Genomic DNA, 22993 nt, shown 5'->3' with positions numbered 1-22993 from the left:
CAATCCCATCCCATCCCATCCCATCCCATCCCATCCCATCCCATCCCATCCCGTCCTATCCCTTCCCTGGTGATGCCCAGGCTCCCTGCTCTGGAGCTGACCCCAAATAGATATATATAGATGCTGGGGGTCTCTGCCACCACAGAATGAGGGCATGGAGGCTTCAGTTTAGCCTTCACAGAGACAGGCACCTGGTTAATTCAGGTATTTCTTTATTTATTTAGGAAAAGCACCTTATTCCCGTTCCTTGTTAGTAGCCCCAGGGCACCACCCGCTCCCACCACCGGCCTCCCCGCGTTGCTCCCCAGCTCCCAGGCAAACCCAGCCCTTGTGCAGGGGGCTGGGGGAGAAGATGCCTTTCCACGTCTGGGGGGAGCCCAGAATAGGACAGAGAGGAAGCCGAGGATGTTCAGGCGCCCCCAGACCCGCTGGCAGGATTTCAAACTCCCCACACCCCCCTGGGGTTTTTCCCTTTACAATTCCCCTGCTCGCACACGCTGGAAGAGGCGGAGCGGAGCCGGTGCGGGGGGAGCCCCGCGGAGTCCCCGCTCCGCCCAGCACCCACCGCTGAAATGCCATTTATTGGGAAACAGCGGGCCCACGGGCGGAGGAGCAGCGGTGCCGATGCTGTCCCTGCCGCCGGGGCTCGGTACCCTCCGGCAGCGCTTCCCAAATCCAGGGAACACCCGCCCGTCCCTCCCCGCCCCTAGACGATGCCCTCGCTGCGTTTGCTCCGCCACACGACGAGCGCTGTCATGAGCAGGGTGACGAGCACGGGCAGCACGATGAAGGGACACAGCACGCCGTTCGGGGGGTCGTGCAGCGCCCGGCCCGACGGCGAGCAGTTCCTGAAGTATTGCCTGTGCACGGCCACGAAGAACTCGTCCACCAGCCGGTTGGGCCAGTAGCAGTCGAGCTTCTCGGCGATCAGCGCCGTGCAGTTGGTGAGCTCCCCGTAGGTGCTGCAAAACAAAACACGGGGACACCACAGGCTGGCACCGCGGTGGCACCGCCACCCTCCCCCCGGGCAATATCCAGTATGGGATTCCAGTGTATATCAAATACAAAATGTATACTATGTAATTTATAATGAGTAGAATAGCATAGCATAGCATAGAATATCTCATATATATAACATACATCATATCTGTATTATATATAATATATATTACAATACATATAGTACATATGGTATATATTATCTATATAGCATATATGCTATCTATATAGTATATATGCTATATATACTATATATAGTAGACTATAGTACATATATACTATATATTGTATATATGTATTATATATAGTATACATTGTATACATAATATGCAGTATATACATGTATATAGTATATATACCACATATAAGTATATATATGGCATATATATACTATATATATTACACATTGTATGTATTGTATACATTATATGCAGTGTATATAAAATACAAAATATATACTATGTAATTTATAATGAGTAGAATAGAATATATATGTCATATACATCATATATGTGTTATATATTATATATAATACATGTATATGTACTCTATATTGTATATAGTATACATTGCATATAATATATATATGGTAATATGTATAATGTATATTGGATATAATGTATATGTTCTATATTTTATATAGAATATATACTAAATATACACTATATATACCATATATAGTATACTATATATAGTATATATTATACATATATATAGTTATATATATTAAAATATATATTGTATATAATGTGTATATAATAAATATTTTATATATAATATATATTGTACAGGGAGGGATATATTATATGCCAAAGCATATAATATATCCCTCCCTGTACAATATATATTATATATACAATACCCCTCCCTGTACAGTATTTTATATTCTGTTACAGAAGTTCATACCTGAGATTCTGCTACAAATCTGTGTTCTTAAATTTTGTAGCCATTTTTTGAGTTTGCAGCTGGACATAACTAGCCCCATAAAAATATATAGAGGGGTTTTGAAAATTTATGATAACCCAAATATAAAAATATATGGGGTTTTGAGTTCATAGCTAGGAGGTAAAAAGGTAACAGGGTATTTTAAATTCCCACATTTGATGGCAACTTTTAAGTTCTCACTCACAGCCAAAAGCAATTTTCATTTATGAAGTGACATAGTGGTAGTTTAATTTACAGAAGGAAATGAAAACAGAAATAGTATTTACAGGAACACCAAGAAGCAAGTTTGGAAGTTTTTGTTTGGTTTGTGTTAAATTTTGCGCCATTTCCTGGCTGAACTGGTATTATTAGAAAATACAGGCCAGACCCACATTTAAAGCAGACCTTCAGAAAACCTGTCCCAACTTGGCCTTCAGAGCACCATCCTCCACCTTGTGTGAGCTCATTCCAAAGGGGGACAGAAATAAGTACATTGAATCTACTCAAAAATCTCCTTTAATTTGCTTAAAACTGGGAGAAAGCTGGGCAGGCCCACAGCCCATCCCACCGCTCTGTGACCATCAAGTCCATTTTTCCATTTTTTAAAAAATACCTGGAAAAGCAGGAGCAGCCCTGAGCCAGAGCCACTGTCCCTGTGCCAGGCCATCCAGCCATGCTCTGGAATGACAGCTAAAGCTGTTTAAAAATGACATCTAAACCTTCCCTGTTTAAAGTTGATAGCTAAATCCCCCCTGCTTTAGAAGTGGCCATGCATAAAAACCCAGATACAATTTCTCCCCCATCCCAATTAGTCACGTCTAATCCCAGAGCAGCAAAGCAAAGCAAACCCCAGCTCTCCAATTAAAAACCTGCCTGGGGGAAAGAAATATTTTGGAAGCAGCTTCCCAGCCCCTGTGGACAGCCCCAGCACAGCTCCTCAGCTGGGGTTTGGGGTTTTGGGGCAGGCTGTGCCCACACAGCCAGAGATTTAATTAACAGGGCCTGCAGCTGCTAAAAGCAGCTTCTGCTCAGCATCCCAGTGTGCAGAATTACCATTTCCCGTTCATCAGCATCCTTAGGAGATCTCAGGAGCTGCAGCAACTTCAGGAACCAGAGGGAAAGCGTTAACAGGCAAATAAAAGCTATTTTTAAAGCTGAAGAGCCATAGTGCAGCTGGCTTAGCCCTTCCCTGGCTCCAACTGCACTTCCATGGGGATAAATCACTGCTCCCCTCAGTGCATGTGAGGCATGCAAGGAATCAGAGCCCAGCAGGGGCAGCAAATGGAAGGATAAACTGGCACTGCCCTTTCCAGGAGGCAGCAGTGTATTCCAGCATGTGAGGATGGAGCTCAGCAGAGGGGCTGGGCAGCCACAGCCCCACCAGCAGCGTGGGGACACAAGGAGGTGGCCATGGGGGTCCCTCCACCTTAATGGGGTGGCTTAACACACCTTAAGTCTCTTGTCCCTTCTGTTTTTGCTGTTTTCATTAGAGCAGGGTGGCATCTCTCACCCTCTGGCCCCACAGGTCTCTGAGGGCAGTGGGAATGAGTGAGAGGGTCCCAGAGGGAAAATAAATGTTTTCAGGAACAGGTGCCAGTGCAGAGGTGACACTGAGGGCTCCTCAGCTCCTGGCCAGGGCAGAGCAAGGCTGGTGCTCCTCAGGAGCTGGTTTCTGCCCCTGGTTACACAGAGCTCACCTGACCAGGGCACTGCTATCCATCAGCAGCTAAAAGCAAAGCTGAGCTCTCAGCTGCAGCCAAATGCTCTCATTTATCCCACTGCATCTCACAGACCCACCAACAGCCCTGTGAACCTCCATCATCTCCTGTCCATCCCAAATGCACCAGTCACAGGGCACTGGGGCCCTTCTCCTGCCACAGCAGGTACCAACAGAGGGGATCCATGGGCTGGGAAGGGTACCCAGGGTTAACCCCAGGTCCAGGCTGCTCACAGTGCCCTGGCAGACAGGATCAGGATCCCTCTGGAGAGCAGCAGTGTTCCTGCCTGGGCCTGGGTGTGCTCTTCCTGCCACTGCTGAACGTGTCCCACTGCCTGTGCACAGCAGCATCTGCTGTTCTCTCCTCTCACAGGCAGGGCCACGTTACTGTGACAGCACAGGCCAGCCTGCTCCCACTGGGAATTGAGCCTGGGCTCTGGGGAAATCCCTCAGGCAGAGGGGGGTGTTTTCCTGCCCTGCTATTGCCACCCCAGAACGCTGTGTTCCCCCCACATCCCCCACACTGAGCAGGACAAAGCTGAGCCAAGGCTGCAAGGATGAGCCTCAGGCAGAGTTTAACTCTCTGGAGAGAGGATGCTCTGCCTCAGTGGGGGTAAAGCAGCTTGAACTTTACCCTGTTTGTGAGAATTCCCACGGAGGGATGGAGAAGGGGGGTCAGGATTTGCCCACATGGGTGACATCAATCTCTACACAACAATTATTTTACTCATTTTAACAGCTTTGCTTCAGTTTGGTTTCAATAAACAGGGCAATATAAATAACCACCTGTGCTATGTAGGGAATGATTGGATGCAGCCACACCCAGACCCCACCCCAGGAAACTGAGGAGGCCAGGGGGTCCTTTCTGCATCCCCTGACTCAACAGGAGAGCCTCCCTAAGAAACTTTGCTCCAAGCTTCCTTTCTGCCTGGAGCCAAGCTTCTGGCTTTCAGACAAGCCCACAGCTCATTTGCACGCCTCCATCTCCCAAACACCATCTCCTCCACAAAACTATGAAGCAGCCACTGTAGGATAGCACTGGGAGGAGGGCAGGTTTTCCCAAACAATCCCAGCACTGCCAGGAGACAGACACCTGGCCCTGAAAAGCTTGGCTGTGCTTTGGAGTATTTTTTCCCTACCCAAAGTGAACTGCAGTTCCAACTGTTGTCCCTGTCACCATGGCAATGGTTTGGCTTTAAAGGATGCTGTGGTTGGACTGTGAGGGGATGAAGGGCTGCAGGCAGGATGGGGATGGGAATGCTGGGAAGCAGTCAAAGAATGATTTAGGGTTTGATGGCATCTGAATGCTTATACTGCTATAAATCCTAAGGAATTCCTCTGGGGCTTTTTATCACTGCAGCCAAGGCTGGAATTGGCTCTGGCATTTATTCCTTGACAGCACTTGGATGTGGATGGTGCTGCACTGGACTGGGGCTCACAGGATTGACAGCTTTGGTTTTTTTCAGCGAGTATCCCAGAACTTCCTATCCTCCCTCAATTCCTTGCTTCAGAAGGGAAAAAAGCAAACACCACAAGGCTTCACTTTTGTTTTGCAAATTAAAGGAAAACATTGATTTCCTCCGCTGCAAGGCTGCAGGGTGAGCCTGGAGCCAGGCTAAAGGGGTATCCAGAAGGGACCTGGCAAGCTGAAGATAAATAAGCAGATAATGAGATAATAAGAGAATGGATCAATCTGTTTTGTGGAAATAATGGACAAATAACCTGAAGACAGAGTGTGAGTGTGCTGCCAGCTGGGAGAGCAGCTCCATCCCTGGCTGCAGCTGTCAGAGCAGCACCATGATCCCCCTGGTGAGCTCCTTTCCCCCTGCAGCTCCGGGGAAAGCATTCCATGGAGATTTTCAGGAATACCACAGCCTGGATATATTTGGGATGAAGATGCCTGGCTGGGCTGGAGTGACACCCACAGCTGTGGCAGCACTCAGCACCGTGAGCATCCCCCTGTGCACAAATCCTCCTGCAAATCCATTCCCTGGCCAGGCCCTGCAGGACAAATATCCCCAAGTCATCAGCGCCTGCTGACGCACTGGGCTGGGCAGGGCAGCCCCAGGCTCCACATCCCTGAAATAGCTGCTCCCAGGGACACCACAGCTAATGCCCCTGGCCCAGCCACCGCTTCCAGGGAGCTGGAGCTGCAGTCAAAATAGCCAGGCTGATTCTGGGATAACGCACTGGGCACAGCTGAGCCCCTGGCCAGAGCTCAGCCACCGAACATCCCGAGATGCAGCTCCAGTCTGGCTTGTGAGTCCAGGGCAGCCAAAGTGGCAACAGCTCACACAACTTCCCTCAGCCCACGGGAAGAACTTGAATATCAAACTCCATCCATTTTCCCTAAATAAGCAATGCTGAGAAAGCCAGCAGAGCTCAGGGGGATGGACAAACCTTCCCAGAGGGTTGGTGCTCGTCCCCATGGCCCAACCCAAGCTCACCCAGCACTCTGCTCCAGGGAGAGCCCCTGGCTGCATCAGGACAGGAGCAGGAGCTCAGCTGATGCCTCTGAGGGTGAGGTGCGAGCAGTGGAAGGAGAAACTTCCCAGGGAAGATTAGACAAAGCAGTTTATGTGCTAAACTTTTTATCTTATTGGGAGAAAACTTCTTTACTTTCTTTGTTTTATCAATTTCTTCTCTGTTAACTCAGTTGTTTAACCTACAACCAACTACTAAAACCATCCACAGAGCAGCATCTGCTGCCTATAAACAGGACCAGTGACCCACAATTACAGACTGTGCTGAGACAATTCATTTATCAGATTGAAACATGAAGTCAGAAACTAGAGGATATCTATATTAATATTAATCACAGAAATTAGCAGGTATTGATTAGGAATAGGCACATAAATGATGGACATTGCTTAATATTTGCTGCATCCTTGGTCTCATGAGAAGGGAAAGGAATACGTGCAAAACAGCAAGAAGAATGCAAGGATGCCTGATAAGGGGAAGGATGTTTATCAAGAGCAGGATACAGAATGCAAGGATGCTGAGATAATGAGGCTCCTTGGGCCTCTCAAACCAGATGAATCTGGGTGAATCTCCTGCCTTGGACAGCGGCCAAAAGATCAGTAAGCATGTGCAAGGCAGCAGGGTCAGAGTGTCAGCCCTGAGGAAGACAACTTTACTTCATCCCCTAGGACCCCCAGAGACAACTGATAAGCTGATTAGCATGCAGAGCAGAGAGGGAGGGGAGCCAGGAAATTATTTATTGTGAACCTTGATATATATGTAACATTCTAGGGGATAAAAGAAAATCTGAGTGAACAGGGGGCAGGCGTGGCTTTGTGGAGATATCCCCATGCCAAATAAAAGCACACCCACTTTAAAACTCATCCTGTCTGAGTTTTAGAGTCTCTCTGTGTGTGTGTCAAGATGTTCCCATCCTCAACTGAGCAGGAATGATGGAGCTTAGGGCATTTCCCTGCTAAATGCAGCATCCAGGGAATTATCCCAACATGATGCTGCTGATGGTACAGAGGCAGAACCTCCTAACACTCCTCGTTTCAGACAGGTTTCAAGCACTGAGATGCCTTGGTTTGGGGGAAAATCTGCAGAGAACAGGCTCTAGACAAGTGCTTCATTCCCATTTCTTTGTCTCACACCCGGTGGAAGACAAAATCCTTCCCCTAGAGCCAGAGGGGTGACCAGCCAGCTGTGTCCCACTCCTGCTGGGACATCTTCCCTTTCCCCAAAAATGGGATGGAGATTCCCACACACATCCAGGGAGCAAGGTGCTGAGCCTACCCACACCCCACATCCTTGCAGCTGATTTACTGCAGTCACTGAACTGTTTCTGCCCAATTTTCCCACTGTCCTGGGGGCACAGGAGGATCAGAGGAATGTCATCTCTCAAATAACCCTGAGCCATGTGTTTGCACGGAGCAAATGGATTCAGGCAATCAAATTAAACCCTGCAAACTTATCAACATTTCCTCCAAGTGCCTCAAGGCTAAGGAGTTCAGCTGAAGCTCTTTAGGAGGCAAACAGGACATGTGAGATAGAGAACAAGATGGTCAGGGCTGGAACAACATCAGCAGCCCTGGGCATTTCTGAGCACCAGATGAGGTTTCTCAAGACCAGAAACCTCCCAGAGTCTTCCAGCTCTCTTTTCTTCCCCTACATTCTGCCATGGATCAAGGAGAAGGAAATCCCAACAGTATGTTTAGAGTCACAGAACAGAATCATCAAGGTTGGAAAAGACCTCCAAGATCTTGAAGTCCAACCTTTGATGGATACACAAATGTGTGTAGGTTTTGATTTCACCCTGAAGAAAGGGCCACGAAGCAGGAAACCACAGAAATCTCACCAAAACTCTCAGGTTTTGTGCAAACCCCTCGTGGCACACAGCACCATCTGATCCCTGTCTCCAGCTGACCCCCAGCCCTGCTGCTGTCACATGAGCTCGTTTCTGTTCTGCCACTTCATTTTCCCAGGGAAAGGCCATGGAAAGGCACAAGATGGAAAGTCAGCAGAAGGGGGAAGGAGGGGGGGTGTTCTCTCAAGCCCTCACACCAACACACAGCCAGCCCTGACCAGTCTTTGAGCTTCTACCAAAACCATCTCAGCAGATCTACACCGTGGTGGTACCAAAGCATTCAGCTCTGCTGACTATAAATTAGGAAAGAGCTTATCCAAAGAAAGCACTGTTTGCAATAAAAATAAAACCAAAGCCAAAGGAAATTCCCCCCAAAAACCCAACAAATCCTCACAGTGCATGTGTGGGGTGTCCCTTTCCACCCTCCTCATCCCACAGAGATGCCCCCAAGCATTCCACCAGGGAAGCAGAGCTGCATCTCCTGTGCTCCCAAGTCAAATCACAGCTGGCTCCCTGACACTGATTACAAACAGGAGGCTGAGCAGGCTGCTGCCACTGCCATCCCACTGCAGCCTCTCCCTGTAGTTGCTTGGGAAAATCAACACACAACTTGTGAAGCAGGGGCTGAGCCAGCAGCTCTGGTGGGACAGTTTGGGATTTCTCACAGCCAGGCTCTGAGGACATCTCAGTGGGTTATGGAGTTTTGAACTGTCTGGAGAACCAGAGTGCTGAGCAAAAATGGAAAACCTCCTGGAAAATGCGTCCAACAAGCTGTGAGCCCCCATGATGGGGATCCCAGTCTGCCTCTTCATTAACCCATCGATTTCCAGCACACTGCAGGGCCATGGTCTCTTCTCCTACTGGAGCTCCACTGCTGTGTGATGGAGCATGACCACCACCCCGACTTCCAAACCCTCCTTGAAAATCCCTTCAATCCCAGAATGGCTGAGGCTGGGGATTACCTCTGGAGATCCACTTCAGCTTGTCCAAACACCCCTGCTCACACAGGCCCACCTACAGCAGGCCCTGTAGTTGCTCATGACCATGTTCAGCTGGTTTTTAGTATCTCCAAGGATGGAGATTCCACATCCTCCCTGGGAGATCTGTGCCAGAGTTTGGCCACCCTCACAGTGAAAACACATTTCCTGGTGTCCAGAGAGGACACACGCCTCAGTTTCTGCCCACGCTTTCCCACCAGGACATTTTCCTGGCTCAGGTTCAACCTGGTGCCCACCAGAACCCCCAGGTCCCTTTCTGATTGTCTCAGGTTGGAAATGCAGGATGTGCCTGGGGCTGTGTATTCCATTCCCATCTGTCATTGGGCAGTTTTCTTTATCTCTTCCACAACCAATCCTCCTTCCAGGAGATCTCTTCTGTCCATGGCCAGTGAGTGGCCCTGCATGGCTGATAAAATTCCATCATCTATCTCCCAGGGGAGGAGCCAAGCATTCCTACCTGGATACAATCTGAGGTTTGTACAGCACAGCAGCCTTTGCCCTGCATTCCCAGAGGAGCAGCTTTGTGCTCCCCTGCATTCCCAGAGGAGCAGCTTTCTGCTGCCCTGCATTCCCAGAGGAGCAGCTTTCTGCTGCCCTGCATTCCCAGAGGAGCCCAGGCCCATCTCCAGCACCCCTGGAGCTTCAGAGGAAAACTCCCCCCTTGTGCAGGATCCCTGCTCCAGCAGAACCACAGCTGGCACTGCAGGAGGGCTGAGCCACCATGGCATGGGGCTGTGCCACCTCCCTGACACACAGGGGGGCAGCTCCTGCTCTGGCAGTGGTGTTCTGTATCACTGCATTTGTATTTTATTTTTATTTTTCCTAGGAAAGAACTGTTATTCCTATATCCATATCTTTACCTGAGAGCTCCCCTTCATTTCAGAATTTTAATATTCAGAGGGAGGAGGTTTGCATTTTCCATTCCAAGAGAGGTTCCTGCCTTCCTTAGCAGACACCTGGCTTTCCAAACCCAGAGACTGGTTTCTCTCTGAGCAGCTCCAGCCCATCCTGGTGCCTGGGGCTGCTCCTCCTCAGGTGCAGGACTTTGCTGAACTTCAGGAGGTTCCCAGCTTGCTGAGGTCCCCGTGGGCAGCAGCACAACCCTCCTGGTTTGTGTCACCCGAGGTGCTGGGGTTACCCTCAGTCCCATCACCCATTACAAACGAAGAGATCATGCAGGACAGAGGTGACCCCAATGATCAGCACCCCCAGGCCTAGCTGTTCCGGCATTCCCAACCCACCTCATGCAGCACACACAGGAGACAGTGCCAAAAACCCCACCAAAGCCTGGGAACACAACATCCCCTGCTCCCCCCTCCAAACCCTCCAGGTGTGACCAGGCTGGAGAAACTCCCTGGGCACGCAGCAGGGACAGAGGCAGGGCAGCAGCAGCAGCCAAGCAGTGACAGCAGGGTGTTCCCCCACGAGACAAACCCCAGAATGGCAGAGGGAGGAGCAGGGGGGCTCACTCACCCCACGGTCTCGTCCCAGTCACACCAGAGGCGCTGGCCGATGCCCTCCATGCTGTGCTGGAACTCCTTGAGGCAGTAGTGGCGGATCATGGCGCCGTAGTCGGCCTCCTGGCACGCCGTGGCTGCGATGAAGTGCTGGGCTGCAAGAGACACCAGGGCTGTCAGCTCTGCTGCTCAGGTTTGAGCTTTGATGTTTTTCACATTCTGAGCTGCTTTAGTGTGTGGGTCTGCGCTTCATACTAGGGGATGGTGAGCTCTCTGCACAGAGCAGGGAGACAAAACAATTCCTTCTCTAGCTGGGGACCAAGGACAAATGATCCAAATCTCAGGCCCAAGAGCACAAACAATGGCAGAATAAAGAGAGAAAAACAAGCAGGATGGGATTCATAACCTAAAGCTGTAATTGGACAATTAACTCCAATATACAAATGGAGCAGAACTTATAAAAGTGAGAGACCCCGTGACCAGTCATCCATTTTGTGACCATCTTGGTCCATTTTGGATTCACGTGGGCTGGACGCTTGTGCTGCCCAAAGTGGATCCACTGAGGAAATCCTTTTAATAAATCCCTACTTTATTCCTTAACTCTGCCTGGCCTCTGTTCCAGGCCAGCCTTCAAAGGGCATCACCAGCCCTGTCCTCACACAGAGCACCTGCCAAAGCCCTGCTGCCACCAGAGCAGCCCCAGCTCTGCAAAACGTCCTCCTCCTCCCAGGTTTGATCCTCTCCTCTCAGCCCTGGGGCACTGAACCCTCCCAAGTGCCTGGTGCTGGTAAATCAGTTATTCAAGACCTGCTGGGCAGCTCATAAATCAGTAAGGATATGGATTTATTCTCTGCTGACCACCCAAAATGCCTTTGGACTTCAAATGTCCAGGTTTTGGGCTTAAAGCACAAGTAAGGGTGTGGGGGGAGCTGGGCAATGAGAGAACCCTGCTGCTGAGCCCTGAAAAATGACCTGCACGGTGCCCCACTTGGGAACAAACATCCACCTCTGATGGAGCACAGGGACACACAGAGGGACATCCATCAAACCCACCCCTGGCTGCACAGCGCTGATTGAATTCCCTCCTGGGAATGTGCCCCTGCAACTGCTTTAAAACAGAGACAAAAAGGAGCTGCTTACAGCCTCAGGCACAATCAGCGCAGAGCTGCTGGTGAGGGGAAAGGGAAGGGACAGTGATGCTACAAAGGGAAGGGGAAAAAACCCTTTGGGGGAATGGTTTAGTGAGGCTGGCTATAAATAATAGCTCTCCCTTGGTGCCAAAGTGCCAGCTAGTGCCTCTGCAGCTCTGGAGTGCACTGCAGGCAGGCACCACATACCACATCTATTTTCTGCTACATGTGAATAACTCCGTGCTTTATTTTTATCTGATTTTTTTAACACAACAGGGCTGAGCTGCTTATTTAGTGGCCAAGGGATATCACCATGGGACACCATCCCTCTGCAGCCTCCAAAATCCTCAGAGCATCCCATGGCAATCGGTGGGAAGTCAGGAGCTGGTGGGAATTTGGGTGGAAGGGCCCCCAGAGCCTTGGCTGATGTTCCTGGATGGGTGCAGGGCTCCCACGCTGCCTCTGACAGCAGCAGCCACTTTGGCCTGACTTGAGATAAAACCATGGGAGCTACTCAGCCAAGAGAAGTTCAAGAGCATTAAACCCTCACTGCTGCAATGATAAAACTCAGTTTATCAAAATCTCAAGCTCTGCCTAGCTGATAGCAACCAGAAGCACAGCCTCAGCCAAGGCTCCCAGATGGGAGGGTTGACATGCTGAAGCAAAGCACCAAGAGAAGAAGAAGCAAAAGCAGAAGAAGCAGCAGAGAAAGAAGTAGAAGCAGAAAGAAGAAGAAAGAAGCAGAAGAAGAAGAAGAAGAAAAGGAAGAAAAAGAAGAAGCAGAAAGAAGAAGAAAGAAGAAGCAGCAAAAGAAGAAAGAAGCAGAAGCAGAAGAAGAAAGAAGAAGAAGAAGAAGAAAAAAGAAAGAAGGAAGAAGGAAGAAGGAAGAAGGAAGAAGGAAGAAGAAAGAAGAAAGAAGAAAGAAGAAAGAAGAAAGAAGAAAGAAGAAAGAAGAAAGAAGAAAGAAGAAAGAAGAAAGAAGAAAGAAGAAAGAAGAAAGAAGAAAGAAGAAGCAGAAGAAAAAAAGGAAAACAAAGAAGAAGCAGAAAGAAGAAGCAGCAAAAGAAGAAAGAAGCAGAAGCAGAAGAAGAAAGAAGAAGAAAGAAGAAGAAGAAAAAAGAAAGAAGAAGCAGAAGAAGAAGAAGAAGAAAGAAGAAGAAGAAAGAAGAAAGAAGAAAGAAGAAAGAAGAAAGAAGAAAGAAGAAAGAAGAAAGAAGAAAGAAGAAAGAAGAAAGAAGAAAGAAGAAAGAAGAAAGAAGAAAGAAGAAGCAGAAGAAAAAAAGGAAAACAAAGAAGAAGCAGAAAGAAGAAGAAAGAAGAAGCAGCAAAAGAAGAAAGAAGCAGAAGAAGAAGAAAGAAGAAGAAAGAAGCAGAAGAAGAAGAAGAAGAAAAAAGAAAGAAGAAAGAAGAAGCAGCAGAAGAAGAAAAAAGAAGAAGAAAAAAGAAAGAAGAAGAAAGAAGAAGGAAGAAGCAGAAGAAGAAGAAAAAAGAAGAAGGAAGAAGAAGAAGCAGAAAAAGACGAACAAGAAGAAGAGGAAGAAACAAATTTACATGAGGCAAATGTAAAATGCTTTACAGACTGGAAATCTCAGTCCAGACAGGCTGAAGGATGGTTGATGGCCAGGAAGATTTTCTCCCCATCCCTTCCCATCTGGATGAGCCAAGTGAAGGCTGAGTGAGCACCAGCGTCCCAGGGAGGCTCAGGAGCACCCCGGGGTCACCCCTCGGTGACATCCGTGCACTGGGCTGTGAAGGACACGTAAATACCACAGCCATCACTTGTCTGGACAAGCAGCTTGCAGAGGAAATGCTGCTGGGGAATGTGGCAGGTGCAGAGCAGAGCACAGCAAAAGGACAAGGGAGAGCAGGGGAGGAGAAGGGATTAAAGAGCAGAAAGATGAGCAGCCAAGGGGATTGAGAAGCACAGGAGGAAACAGAGCAGGAAGGAGTGAGTGAGACATGCAAAGCACAGAGAGAAATTCAGGAAGACGAAGCCACTTGAGGAAATTCAGCAAAAACACCTTAACCTTGAGTGGAGAGAGGAGAAACACTGAATAAACCATGGGGAAGAAGCAACTACAACCTGGCTGCAAGAAGCAGCAAGCCACACATAGCCAGCATGAAAATCAGTCCTACCATTAAAAAACAACCCGAACCAAGTGAAACCCAAACCCTGGGGAGCTTTAAGCACTTGCCAGTCCCAGCAGCTCAGAGGATGCAGCTCTGGAGCTCCTTCAGACGCAGATGAGCACCTTGCTGTGCCCCCTGGCAGCTCCTCAGTGCCCCCCTGCTTGCCCCAGCAGGACCTGCTCCTGGAGATGCTTCTCCCACACCTACATGTGGGCTCTGCAAATCCGTTGGGGCCAGGGGCTGGGGGAAGCAGAGGCAGCAGCCAGTGACCTTCTGCAAGGACACTGCATTCTGGCCATGGTGAAGGGCCCTTTTGTGTCAGTGCCGTGAGGATGGAGCTGGGCACGGCCAGGCAGAAAAGCTCTTTTGTTTCCAGCTGACCAGGAGAGCTGACTTTAGCTGCAACTGCACAAATTAAGGTCAAAGTGAGAAGCTCCTGCCATGCTTCCACACGGTGCCCACCTCACCCCACAGATCCCTGCTGCTTCACAGATTTTCCTCCAGCTCCACTGCAGACTTCAGGCTCAGGGTTTGTAACAACAGGGGAGGAAAAAAAAAGCAGGGAGGGATTTTCATTCTCCTGTCTCTCCTTCCAGAAGGTTTCCTTCTGCTGATGGAGATGGTGTAAGTCAGCTGCAGTGAGCTGTAAATAACTCAGCTCCAGAGCAGGCACAGCTCAGCACTCAGCAGCATCCATCTGGGCAGGCTGCAAGGAGCTGCTGGAGAACTGAGCTCCACAACAACGCTGGAGCAAGGCTGAGCTGCCTCCCCTCTCATGGGCCCCATCACTGCCACTCCCTCAGGAACAATGGCTGCAGGAATGCAGCACTCCTCTGGGAGCATCCCACTGCAGCCCAGCTGGGTCTTCAGGTGCCACAGGGACGTGGGGAATCACAGAACCCTGGAATGGTTTGGGTTGGAAAGGACCTTCAGCTTTATCCAGTGCCACCCCTGCCATGGGCAGGGACACCTTCCACTATCCCAGGCTGCTCCAAGCCCTGTCCTTGGCCACTTCCAGGGATGCAGGGGCAGCCACAGCTGCTCTGGGCACCCTGGGCCAGGGCCTGCCCACCCTCACAGGGAAGAATTCCTTCCCAATATCCCATCTAACCCTGCCCTCTGGCAGTGGGAAGCCATTCCCTCTCCTCCTTTCAGGAGAATTGTTGATGAACAACCTTCCCTGCTGAGAGAATCCCTGATTGCCTGTGAAAAGATGCAGCATTAAGGACCCTTGGTTTGCTCCTCACAGGAAACACCTGGAGAGCAGTGGTGAGGAGGTGATTGAGGGATGGTTCTGCAGGCATCCCAGATCCTCATGATTGCCCTGGGATTGATGTCCTGGAGAGTCCCAGCAAGCATCCACGAGGACTCAGCTTACTGAGGGTTAGCTGCACAAAGCCTGTCACACATTTTATTTCAGGAGGAAAACAGTGTTGGTCCTGAAGTGTTACAAAAAATTCAGGAAGAGGGAAAGCAACTGGACTCTCCTACTGCACTTGTCAGAGCTGGAGCCTGGAGCACAGATGTGAGCCCACACATCTGTCACAGTGATGGTTCACCTGCAAAAATCCTGAGCTTTCTGTACCAGAACCATCCTGCACTTCCCATCAGCACCCCTCTGCACATCCCTTGCTCTCTGGCCTTTCCCCTCCTCAGCGTTCCAGGAATCCCAGGAATTCTTGGGTTTCTCTTGCTGGGATGTGCAACCAACCCCAGAGGGAGGACTGTGGAGCTTGAGAACATATTTGGGGATTCCAGACTGGCACAGCAGCATGGGATGTTCCCCTTTCCCAGGCACTTCTGCAGGCACCCCTGGTGGTGCTGGGTGAACGATGAAACTGCTTGACAACACCTGCAGGGAATTCACCACAACATCCAGCTGGACCGCCTGGATTTTTAGGAGGAAACTGTTCAAGGCTTCATAGCCAAGAGCAGGAAACAGGCAGATATTGATCCAAAAGTTGAAGCCCAAAGATGGCAGATAAATCCAAAGTGACACTGACAGCAGGGCTGGCACAGGTGGCACCAGCACAGCTCTGGGCTCTGAGAACAAACACCCCAGCATCCTCCCCTGGGCTTCTCCCAAACTCTCAAATAATCAATGCTCTCAGCAAGCCCCAGATGGAAACAGGCTGTTTCCCTCTCCTCCTCAAGGTGGTGGTTTTGCTGCTTTATTCAGAACAAGTCTCATGGTCTGGAGCTGGCTGCTGAGTAAAACACTCACAGGAGGGTGGGGAGAGGACACAGGGCAGGAGGCAGAGGATGAACGTGAAAAACATCCCAGTTTGTAGCCACAAAAATGGGAAACTGTCCTTTCCAACATCTGCAGAAACCTGGGAAGGGTCTGGTACCCTCTGTTTAAAAAAATCCTTCCACTAGGGCTGCCACAGCTCAGCAGAGGCTCCAGAGCCTGCAGACAGCCCTCGGTTCAGCAGGGAAAAACAAAGCTGGTGTTCAGCTGGAATGCTTTTTTGGGACAGAAAACTCTGGAGCAGGGGTTGGGGACAGCAGGGGCTGGCCCAGCACTGTGCCCTCCTCAGGAGCAGCTGCCCGTGCTGCCAGCCCAGGCAGGGTTATTCCCTCTGGGATTTGCACAGGGAATGGAGTTTTCAAGCCTCTCCTCCTGCCCAGCTGGCTCAGGATGCTCCTGAAGTTCCATGAGCAGCCTGGGAATGGAGATGGATAAAGGGATCTGAGCCCTGCAGGTGACCATGGGGGAGGCAGAGACCTGCAGGATCATCCCGTTTATAATCTGCTCATGGAGCTTCAGGAGCAGGTCCCCAACCCAGGCAGCTCCTGCCACTGTCCCTCAACCTGCAGGACTCCCTTTCCAGGGCAGGCACCCAGGATGTGAATTAAAAGGGAGTTAATGGGATTTGTGAATTAAAAGGGAATTCATGGGATTTGGGGGGGTTTATGTGCTGAAAGGGAGCGGGGATTTTCCAGCACAGTGAGGATTCTGGAGGCAGAGCAGATGCTGGGAGTGGGGGGGGTTTGTCCATCTCCAAGCACTGGCAAGGCTGATCCCAGGATTTCTTGGACAAGCTGCCCAGGCTCACTTAGAAAACCTCCAAAGGAGGATCCCCCTCCCTGCCCTCTGCTCCGGGGGCTGCAGATGGAGCAGCAGAAGGAGAGCACAGAGCTTGAACAGGGCACGGCCACAGGGACAGATCCTGCTGGATGGAGCTCCCCTGGAGCTCTGCAGATGGAGAGCTCATCCCCAGTTCTGCCTGTCCAACAGCTTCACTGCCACAAAGGGACTCAGGAAAGCGGGATGGGGGAGAAGCCACTCAAGCTGAGAGGGGGGGAAAACTTGAAATGGGAAGAGGCAGGGCTGGGACACAGCCCATGGTGGCTTGGGAGGCAGGGGACACTGGATCCACCCCTGCTCAGGGTGCTGGGGACAGGCCCTGTGGAAAGCTTCCAAAGGGGCCAAAGGTTTCCCCGCTGAGGGAATGCAGCACAAGATGTGCTGGGCCTCAAGAGCCCTCTCGGGCCCTCCCCACAAACCACTTTTATATTAAGGGGAAGTGCACCAACAACCTAAAGGGCTTTAATGTGATTTATTAACTCCCTGCTCCTGGAATAGTTATTCCCTTCATTTTATTACACTAAGCAAAATAAAGAGAAAGCTGCTTCTTTTTTTCCCAGCCAGCACTAATGAGGTGTTTTGCATACAGCTGAACATCCTCATGAACCCCACAAGGATCTCCCAGGTTTTAAATTTGGCACAAATCCTGTTGTGCCTGCAAAGGAAGGAAGTGACTTACCCCTCAAGCTGCTACTTGGATGATTTGTAGGCATTTACTTTTTGCTGGGTTGGGGATGCTTGAGTTTTTGTTGCCATTCTATAGCTACTCCAAGCATTGTAAGAGGGCACAAAATAAACTGCTAAAAATAACTGCCAGGGAATTATTAGCTGGAAGCTGAGGTAGGAGCCAGCTGCCTGAAAGCAAAGCCTGCCTGGGGGCTTTTGGGGGCTCAGAGGTACCACTGCACTGTGAGAGTCCTCTTTCAAGTCCAGTATATAATTATATATTATAATTTTTATCATTGTCTTTCATTTGGGCATGGATTGGATGCTGTAGGTGCTCCATGAAACACTGGACTTGAAAGAGGAGTGATATATATGATATAATTGTAATTCCAATCCATGCAAGGTTCCATGTAACAGCTCCTGTAAGATGCAGAGTATGGGACTGGAATGAAAATGCAAAATCAAGGTTTGTACTGTGCAGCCCAGTGCACCCAGTCCTGCTTAGCTGGGTGACTTTTTGTCATAGAGCATTGCTGTTAAATAATATTAACTACTAAATACTCTGAAATAGGCTGCTCCAAGAAACTGCATGAGGGTCTTTCCCTCCTTGCCTCAGTTTCCCACCTGTCTTAGCCTTGTAATCCATCAGAGGCTGCCAAGCACATTTCCAGGAATGGGATTTCTCTTACATGTCCCTAGACTTGATTCTGCAGAGGACAGAATGACAAATACTTTTATTTACCCACCCAAATTCACTCACTAGGTAAAATAAAATCAAAAGCAGCCGAGAAGGGAGGAAGGAAAAAGGAAATAAAAAGCCAGGCATGCTGAAACCCAACTGCTGGCTGGCTGCATATCAGGGGAGGGAAAAATGTGCCATGAGCTGTTAGTTATAAAGATAATTATATCCTTGATGAACAGTGGGGTCTTTTGGAAAACAGCTCTTCTTGATTGAATTAATGGAGGCAAAGCACAGGCTTTACACAGGCACTAGCAATGCCTGCACAGCCCTGACTTCACCCACCCTGAGCTCAAACCATCTCTGGCTGGGGCCACCATCAAGAGCAGGGTGGAAGAAAGGAGGGATCCCCACTGGATTCTGTGCACCCCAAATCCAGGGGCTGAAGGGAATCAGCCACATCCCCCCTGCATTCCCAGGCAGGACTGTGGTGTCCAACACTGCCAAACCAACACCTCAGCCCAACGTTAGAGCAAGGTTTAGAGTTATTTTTAAAACATCAACAAAGCACTGGATGCCACAGATCCCTGGTCTCCAAGCCAGGGAGAAAGGAGCAGCCACCGCACTCCAGATCTCAGGAATGTGCTAAAGGCAAATGTACTCTCCTTCCACCCCCGGGATTATTTTTTCCTCCAGCTATTTCAGTTGATTGAGGCTAAAATAAGAACAGGGGAAAGCAACACCAAGGTTAAAAGTGCCTGGCATTGGTTTGGAGACAACACACTGTGATCCTGCTGGTTCAGGTTTCAACGTGTGTTAAACACAGATTTTCTGCAACATTTTACTGAATTACCTTCAAGATAAAAAAATCCCTGCCAGGGCAATCTAACAGATTTCCCACGAAGAAGCACATATAGAGTAAATATAAAAATCTGTTGGGGAGAAAACCAAAATAACCTCACTGTCACCTTGGTGCACCCATCACAGGCTGCACACAACAGCAGCTTCCCTGAACACTTTCAGCACTGAGTTTCCAGGCTGGAATCTGCTGCTGAGCCACGTGAGCAGCCCAGGAATCACCAGAATCATTTGTTTTCCTTTCCAACAGAGACTTCTCAATGTGGTTTTCCCCCCTTCCAGCTGAAGAGATTTTGCACCTCTCTGCAACTCCCCCCCCCACACAGTGCTGCTGCTTTCCCTGCAAACCTTTCCTAAGGGATACAGGGATGCCCAGGGGGGTCATCCTTGGCTGAAATCGGGGCATTTCCACCCAGGCCGCTGCCTGCCGCCCCACTGGGGTGTTCTCTGTTTTCACATCCCCAAAAGCTCCTGTTTTAAAAGCACAGAGACAAACGAGGGACTGAAAGCATGAAGCAGCTTCATTAGTGGATTTGATGATTAAAAGCAGCCAGCTCTGTGGGCAGCTTAAAGGCAGACAGGGATGAAGATTCCCTGGTAATCACCCACCCACAGCAGGAACTGACCTGGCAAACCCCAGCCACTGTTTTAGAGGAGAAAAAGGCACTCAGCTATCTGAGCGAGCTGACACGCTGCATTTCCCCTCTAATGGGATTTTAATGCTGCTCTCGCTCCAGCCCAGTGGGGTTTTGGTCCTTGCTTGGAGCAGGGTCTGTGCTGGGAGGGGCTCTGACCACAGCCACGCTTTTGGGGCCCAGACCTGTCCCAAATCCCCCCAAAATGACAGAGCCAGACTGCATCCAGTCAGGGAGGCAGAACAAAGTTGCCAGAGCAGAGCAGGAACTCCGGATTCCCAGGCAAGACCTCCCTCAACTCTGCCACAACCCCAAGGTGCATTTCCAGCCCCGTGGAAAGGTGAGAGATGCCAAGCCCATCTTTAGCCATTACGAGGTCTCATTTCATTCCAGCCAGGCCATGGCATTTGTATTTGCATTACCCGCAGCCTCTCGGTCAGCACGAACGGGAGGTTGTGACGCTTCACGGCTCTTAAACTCAGCATCGCTTCAGGTTAATCAATGCAACCCTGGTTCTCAAAGCCAGGAGGTTTCCTGAGCACATCACACAGCCACCAAATCCTGCAGGAAAAACAACTGGCACCTACGGGAGCGCTGCAAGGAATTACAGGGTGGAGGAATTTTGTTGTCCCCATCCACATGCTTCCCTTTTGATGCATAGGAAGTTCGGAGTCCTCTCCATGCCAGAGCTGCTCTCAAAGGAGGAGGAATGTTTTACTTCATTGTCAGGGATTTCTACCAGGGCACTCTGTAAATATTGAGGGTTTTCTCAGAGAGGCAGCAGCCTTAAATACGAGTTTCAAGGGAGCTTTAGCTTTCGTAGAGGAGGCACTCAAACTGCAATCAGTGGGAGGCATTACCGAGTGTGCTTGGGCTGAGAGAGGACACAAAGCACTTTAATTCCTGTTTTCCAGGAGAGGTCACACACAGTACCCAGAAGTTTTGTTTTTAAGAAAGCATCTGTAGGCTACACAAACAGGAAAGACAGACAGAAAATGCAGGGAATCGAGAAGATATTAATGTTTTACTGACCTTACCTGCAACTGCCTCTTACCTCCCAAAGTAATAGTTCTCTACACCCAAAAGAAATCCAAGCACTGCCCTCAAGCACCAAACCACAGCACAGAGCTGAGTGTGCCGACCATCCCTGCCCCATCCCCTCCTCCCTGAGCAGCCTCTGCAGGACGCTGCAGCCAAAACCCAGAAAATGCCTCCTTTTGCCTTAATGGAAGTGGTTACCTCGGGGTACAGCTGGATCCCTGGCCTGCTGAATGACACGGGTTTTTAGGACGGCTGATTCCCTGACTGCCACTGCTTTTTAAGGACTGCAGCCAGTGGTGAAGTTACTAAAAGCTCAAGCTTTAAGAGAAAGATTTTTCTTTCATACCCTTCCCTTTACAAAAAAAAAATCTCACTTTAAAACACCTGCATTGGTGCAAATCACCATTTCTGGGCATTTGGTTGCAATTTCAGTGCAGCCCTGACAATAAAAGCAGAAAAGTGTAAAAAGCCTGGGTCTTTTCCTTAAATGTGCTCCAAAAACAAAATCCCAGGAGGAGAAGGTACCGAAAAACACATCCACAGCACCAAGGTTAGCTGCCACTGGGCACCTGGCTCACACATCCCGCTGCTCCCGAGCCCACTGGAGATGAAAAGGAGCAGTCTGGAGTACTTTTGAAAGTTACAGCTCCCCGATCAAGAGAAAGGAGAGTCGGAGAAAGGGAGCAGAGAGAAATCCTAGCTAGCAGGAGTTAGTGCTCCCTGCACAGGGCTCCGCAGCCAGGAACGTGCAGTTTTTCCCTGCAACCCAGCAGGGGAATGCGCCTCGTCCAAGGGCACGGGCTGCTCCTGCCCTGCACAGCTGAGGAGTAGTAAATAGTTAATTACATGTACAGATCAGCACATTATGTGCAGCACGGCTCAATGCATTATTCACCGGGGCTTGGGGGAGAAACCGGCACAGGGGAGGGAAGGGAAAGAAGGAGAAATTTGTGCTGCCTCAAGGAGCATTTGATTTTGTGGCAGATCACCGCTAGGATGAGGGGGTGCAGTTTCCCTTTGGAGCACCGTAAATAAACGCACTTTTACACAGCACCAACACCCTTCCGAGCTTTTGCTGCGGGTACACGGGTGACAAGCACGGCACAGATCTCTACCTGTTGCACTGAAATGCCAGGAGCGGCAAAGAAACCGAGGCACGGTGCATCCCATGGAAACAACCCATGGAAGCCAGCGCTTCCCACCCCACCGCCGGTAACCCCAGAACATCCAACCTCAGCTCTCCGAAGGGGCACTTCTGGCTGCCTCCTCTTCGCTGCGGCTCAGCAAAGGGCAGGCACGCTCCAAAGGCAGTACTCAAACATTTGCAACAAAAGGCACGGAGAGGAGGCAGAACTCGCCTCGGTCCTTCTCACCTAGACAGCAGGGAATCCCCCACAAAGCAGGCTGCGTCCCACAGCACCACCGCGTCGCTGCTCCCGAGGCCGAGCGCCCTGGAATCATTTCTCCTTTTAATTTCCCCACTGCTGTGTGGCCAGCGAAGCCAGGCTGGAGCCGGGCCGTGCCTCAGGGAGAGCGGTGAAGCCGCGGGGAGGCGGCCGGGGCTGCCCGCCCGCGCCCAGGGGAGTCCCGGGGAGCCCCGGGGAAGCTGTGTCGCGGCGGCCGCACTTACCCAGCACGAAGCAGAGGAAGCGCCGCGGCAGCAGGGCCATGGCCCCGCGGCAGGAGCGGCTCCGCTCCCGAGGCCGGGCGGGCTCCGCGCCCGCGGCGCTGCCAGAGGGCGGGCCCGGGGCGGTGCGGCCCCGCCCGGCTCCGGCCCCGCTCCCCCGGCGGCAGCGCGGGGCAGAGGAGGGAAGCGCTCCCGTGGGGCAGCGGGATGGAGCTCGGGCTCTCCGTATCGCCCTCTCGCAGCCCAGAGGCGCGGCGAACGGAGCGAACAGTCCCGAAGAAATGCGCGGAGCAGTCCGGCTGCTTCCCGCCCTTTCCCTAACCCCGCTTCCACCTCCTCCGAGGGGGTTTCACCCCAGCTAAAAACCCCTGCCTTCCCCCTCTCTGGGGCTGAACGTACACATGGAAGGCGATTTTGAGGAGGAATGTTTTGTGGATTCTGCTTTAATTGCTATCGGAGTGTAACATCGCTGCCGAGCTCCTACAGCTCCACCTGCAGCTCGTTCCGAGCTGTGCTGAGCAGCGGAGCCTGCCCGGGCTCCTCCGGTGCTCCGGATCCCGATACGCCCTTGGGCTCAGGGCAGGACTCTGCCTGCAGCGCGGTCACTGCCCCCAACCCACCTCTCTCGCGCCTGGAGTCAGCTCTTCCTTTCAAAGATCAATAAAAAAGGGAGCGTGAAGGAACACAGAGTGTGCTGACTCGAGTCTCACATCG

General features: G+C 50.6%; 1 protein-coding gene across 2 annotated transcripts; it reads right to left on the bottom strand.

Annotated features, from left to right (window-relative positions):
* Nucleotides 1-195: 195 nt before the first annotated feature.
* Nucleotides 196-22708, bottom strand: RAMP1 (receptor activity modifying protein 1). Of its 2 annotated transcripts, none has more exons than XM_074548027.1 (3): nt 22283-22708; nt 10439-10577; nt 196-962 (listed from the first exon to the last, which is right to left on the bottom strand). In XM_074548027.1, the coding sequence occupies exons 1-3, from the start codon at nt 22320-22322 to the stop codon at nt 707-709; spliced, it is 435 nt and encodes a 144-aa protein (XP_074404128.1). In that variant the 5' UTR covers nt 22323-22708; the 3' UTR covers nt 196-706. The 2 variants fall into 2 exon arrangements, with proteins under 2 accessions (XP_074404128.1, XP_074404127.1); XM_074548026.1 differs by lacking the exon at nt 22283-22708 and adding an exon at nt 22026-22179.
* Nucleotides 22709-22993: the final 285 nt, after the last annotated feature.

This window comes from Zonotrichia albicollis, chromosome 10 (genome assembly GCF_047830755.1).
Source record: "Zonotrichia albicollis isolate bZonAlb1 chromosome 10, bZonAlb1.hap1, whole genome shotgun sequence".
In the NCBI taxonomy this organism is placed as follows: domain Eukaryota; kingdom Metazoa; phylum Chordata; class Aves; order Passeriformes; family Passerellidae; genus Zonotrichia; species Zonotrichia albicollis.
This window is presented reverse-complemented; position numbering and strand designations above follow the sequence as displayed.

Bases quoted from the DNA above. Each gene is read 5' to 3' on its own strand.
- RAMP1 (XM_074548026.1), bottom strand. From the start codon at position 22,113: ATGATTCCAGGGCGCTCGGCCTCGGGAGCAGCGACGCGGTGGTGCTGT. The intron at 10,578-22,025 runs GTGAGAAGGACC...TGTCTCTTGCAG, and splicing joins GGGGATTCCCTGCTGTCTAG to CCCAGCACTTCATCGCAGCC. The intron at 963-10,438 runs GTGAGTGAGCCC...TTTGTTTTGCAG, and splicing joins GACTGGGACGAGACCGTGGG to CACCTACGGGGAGCTCACCA.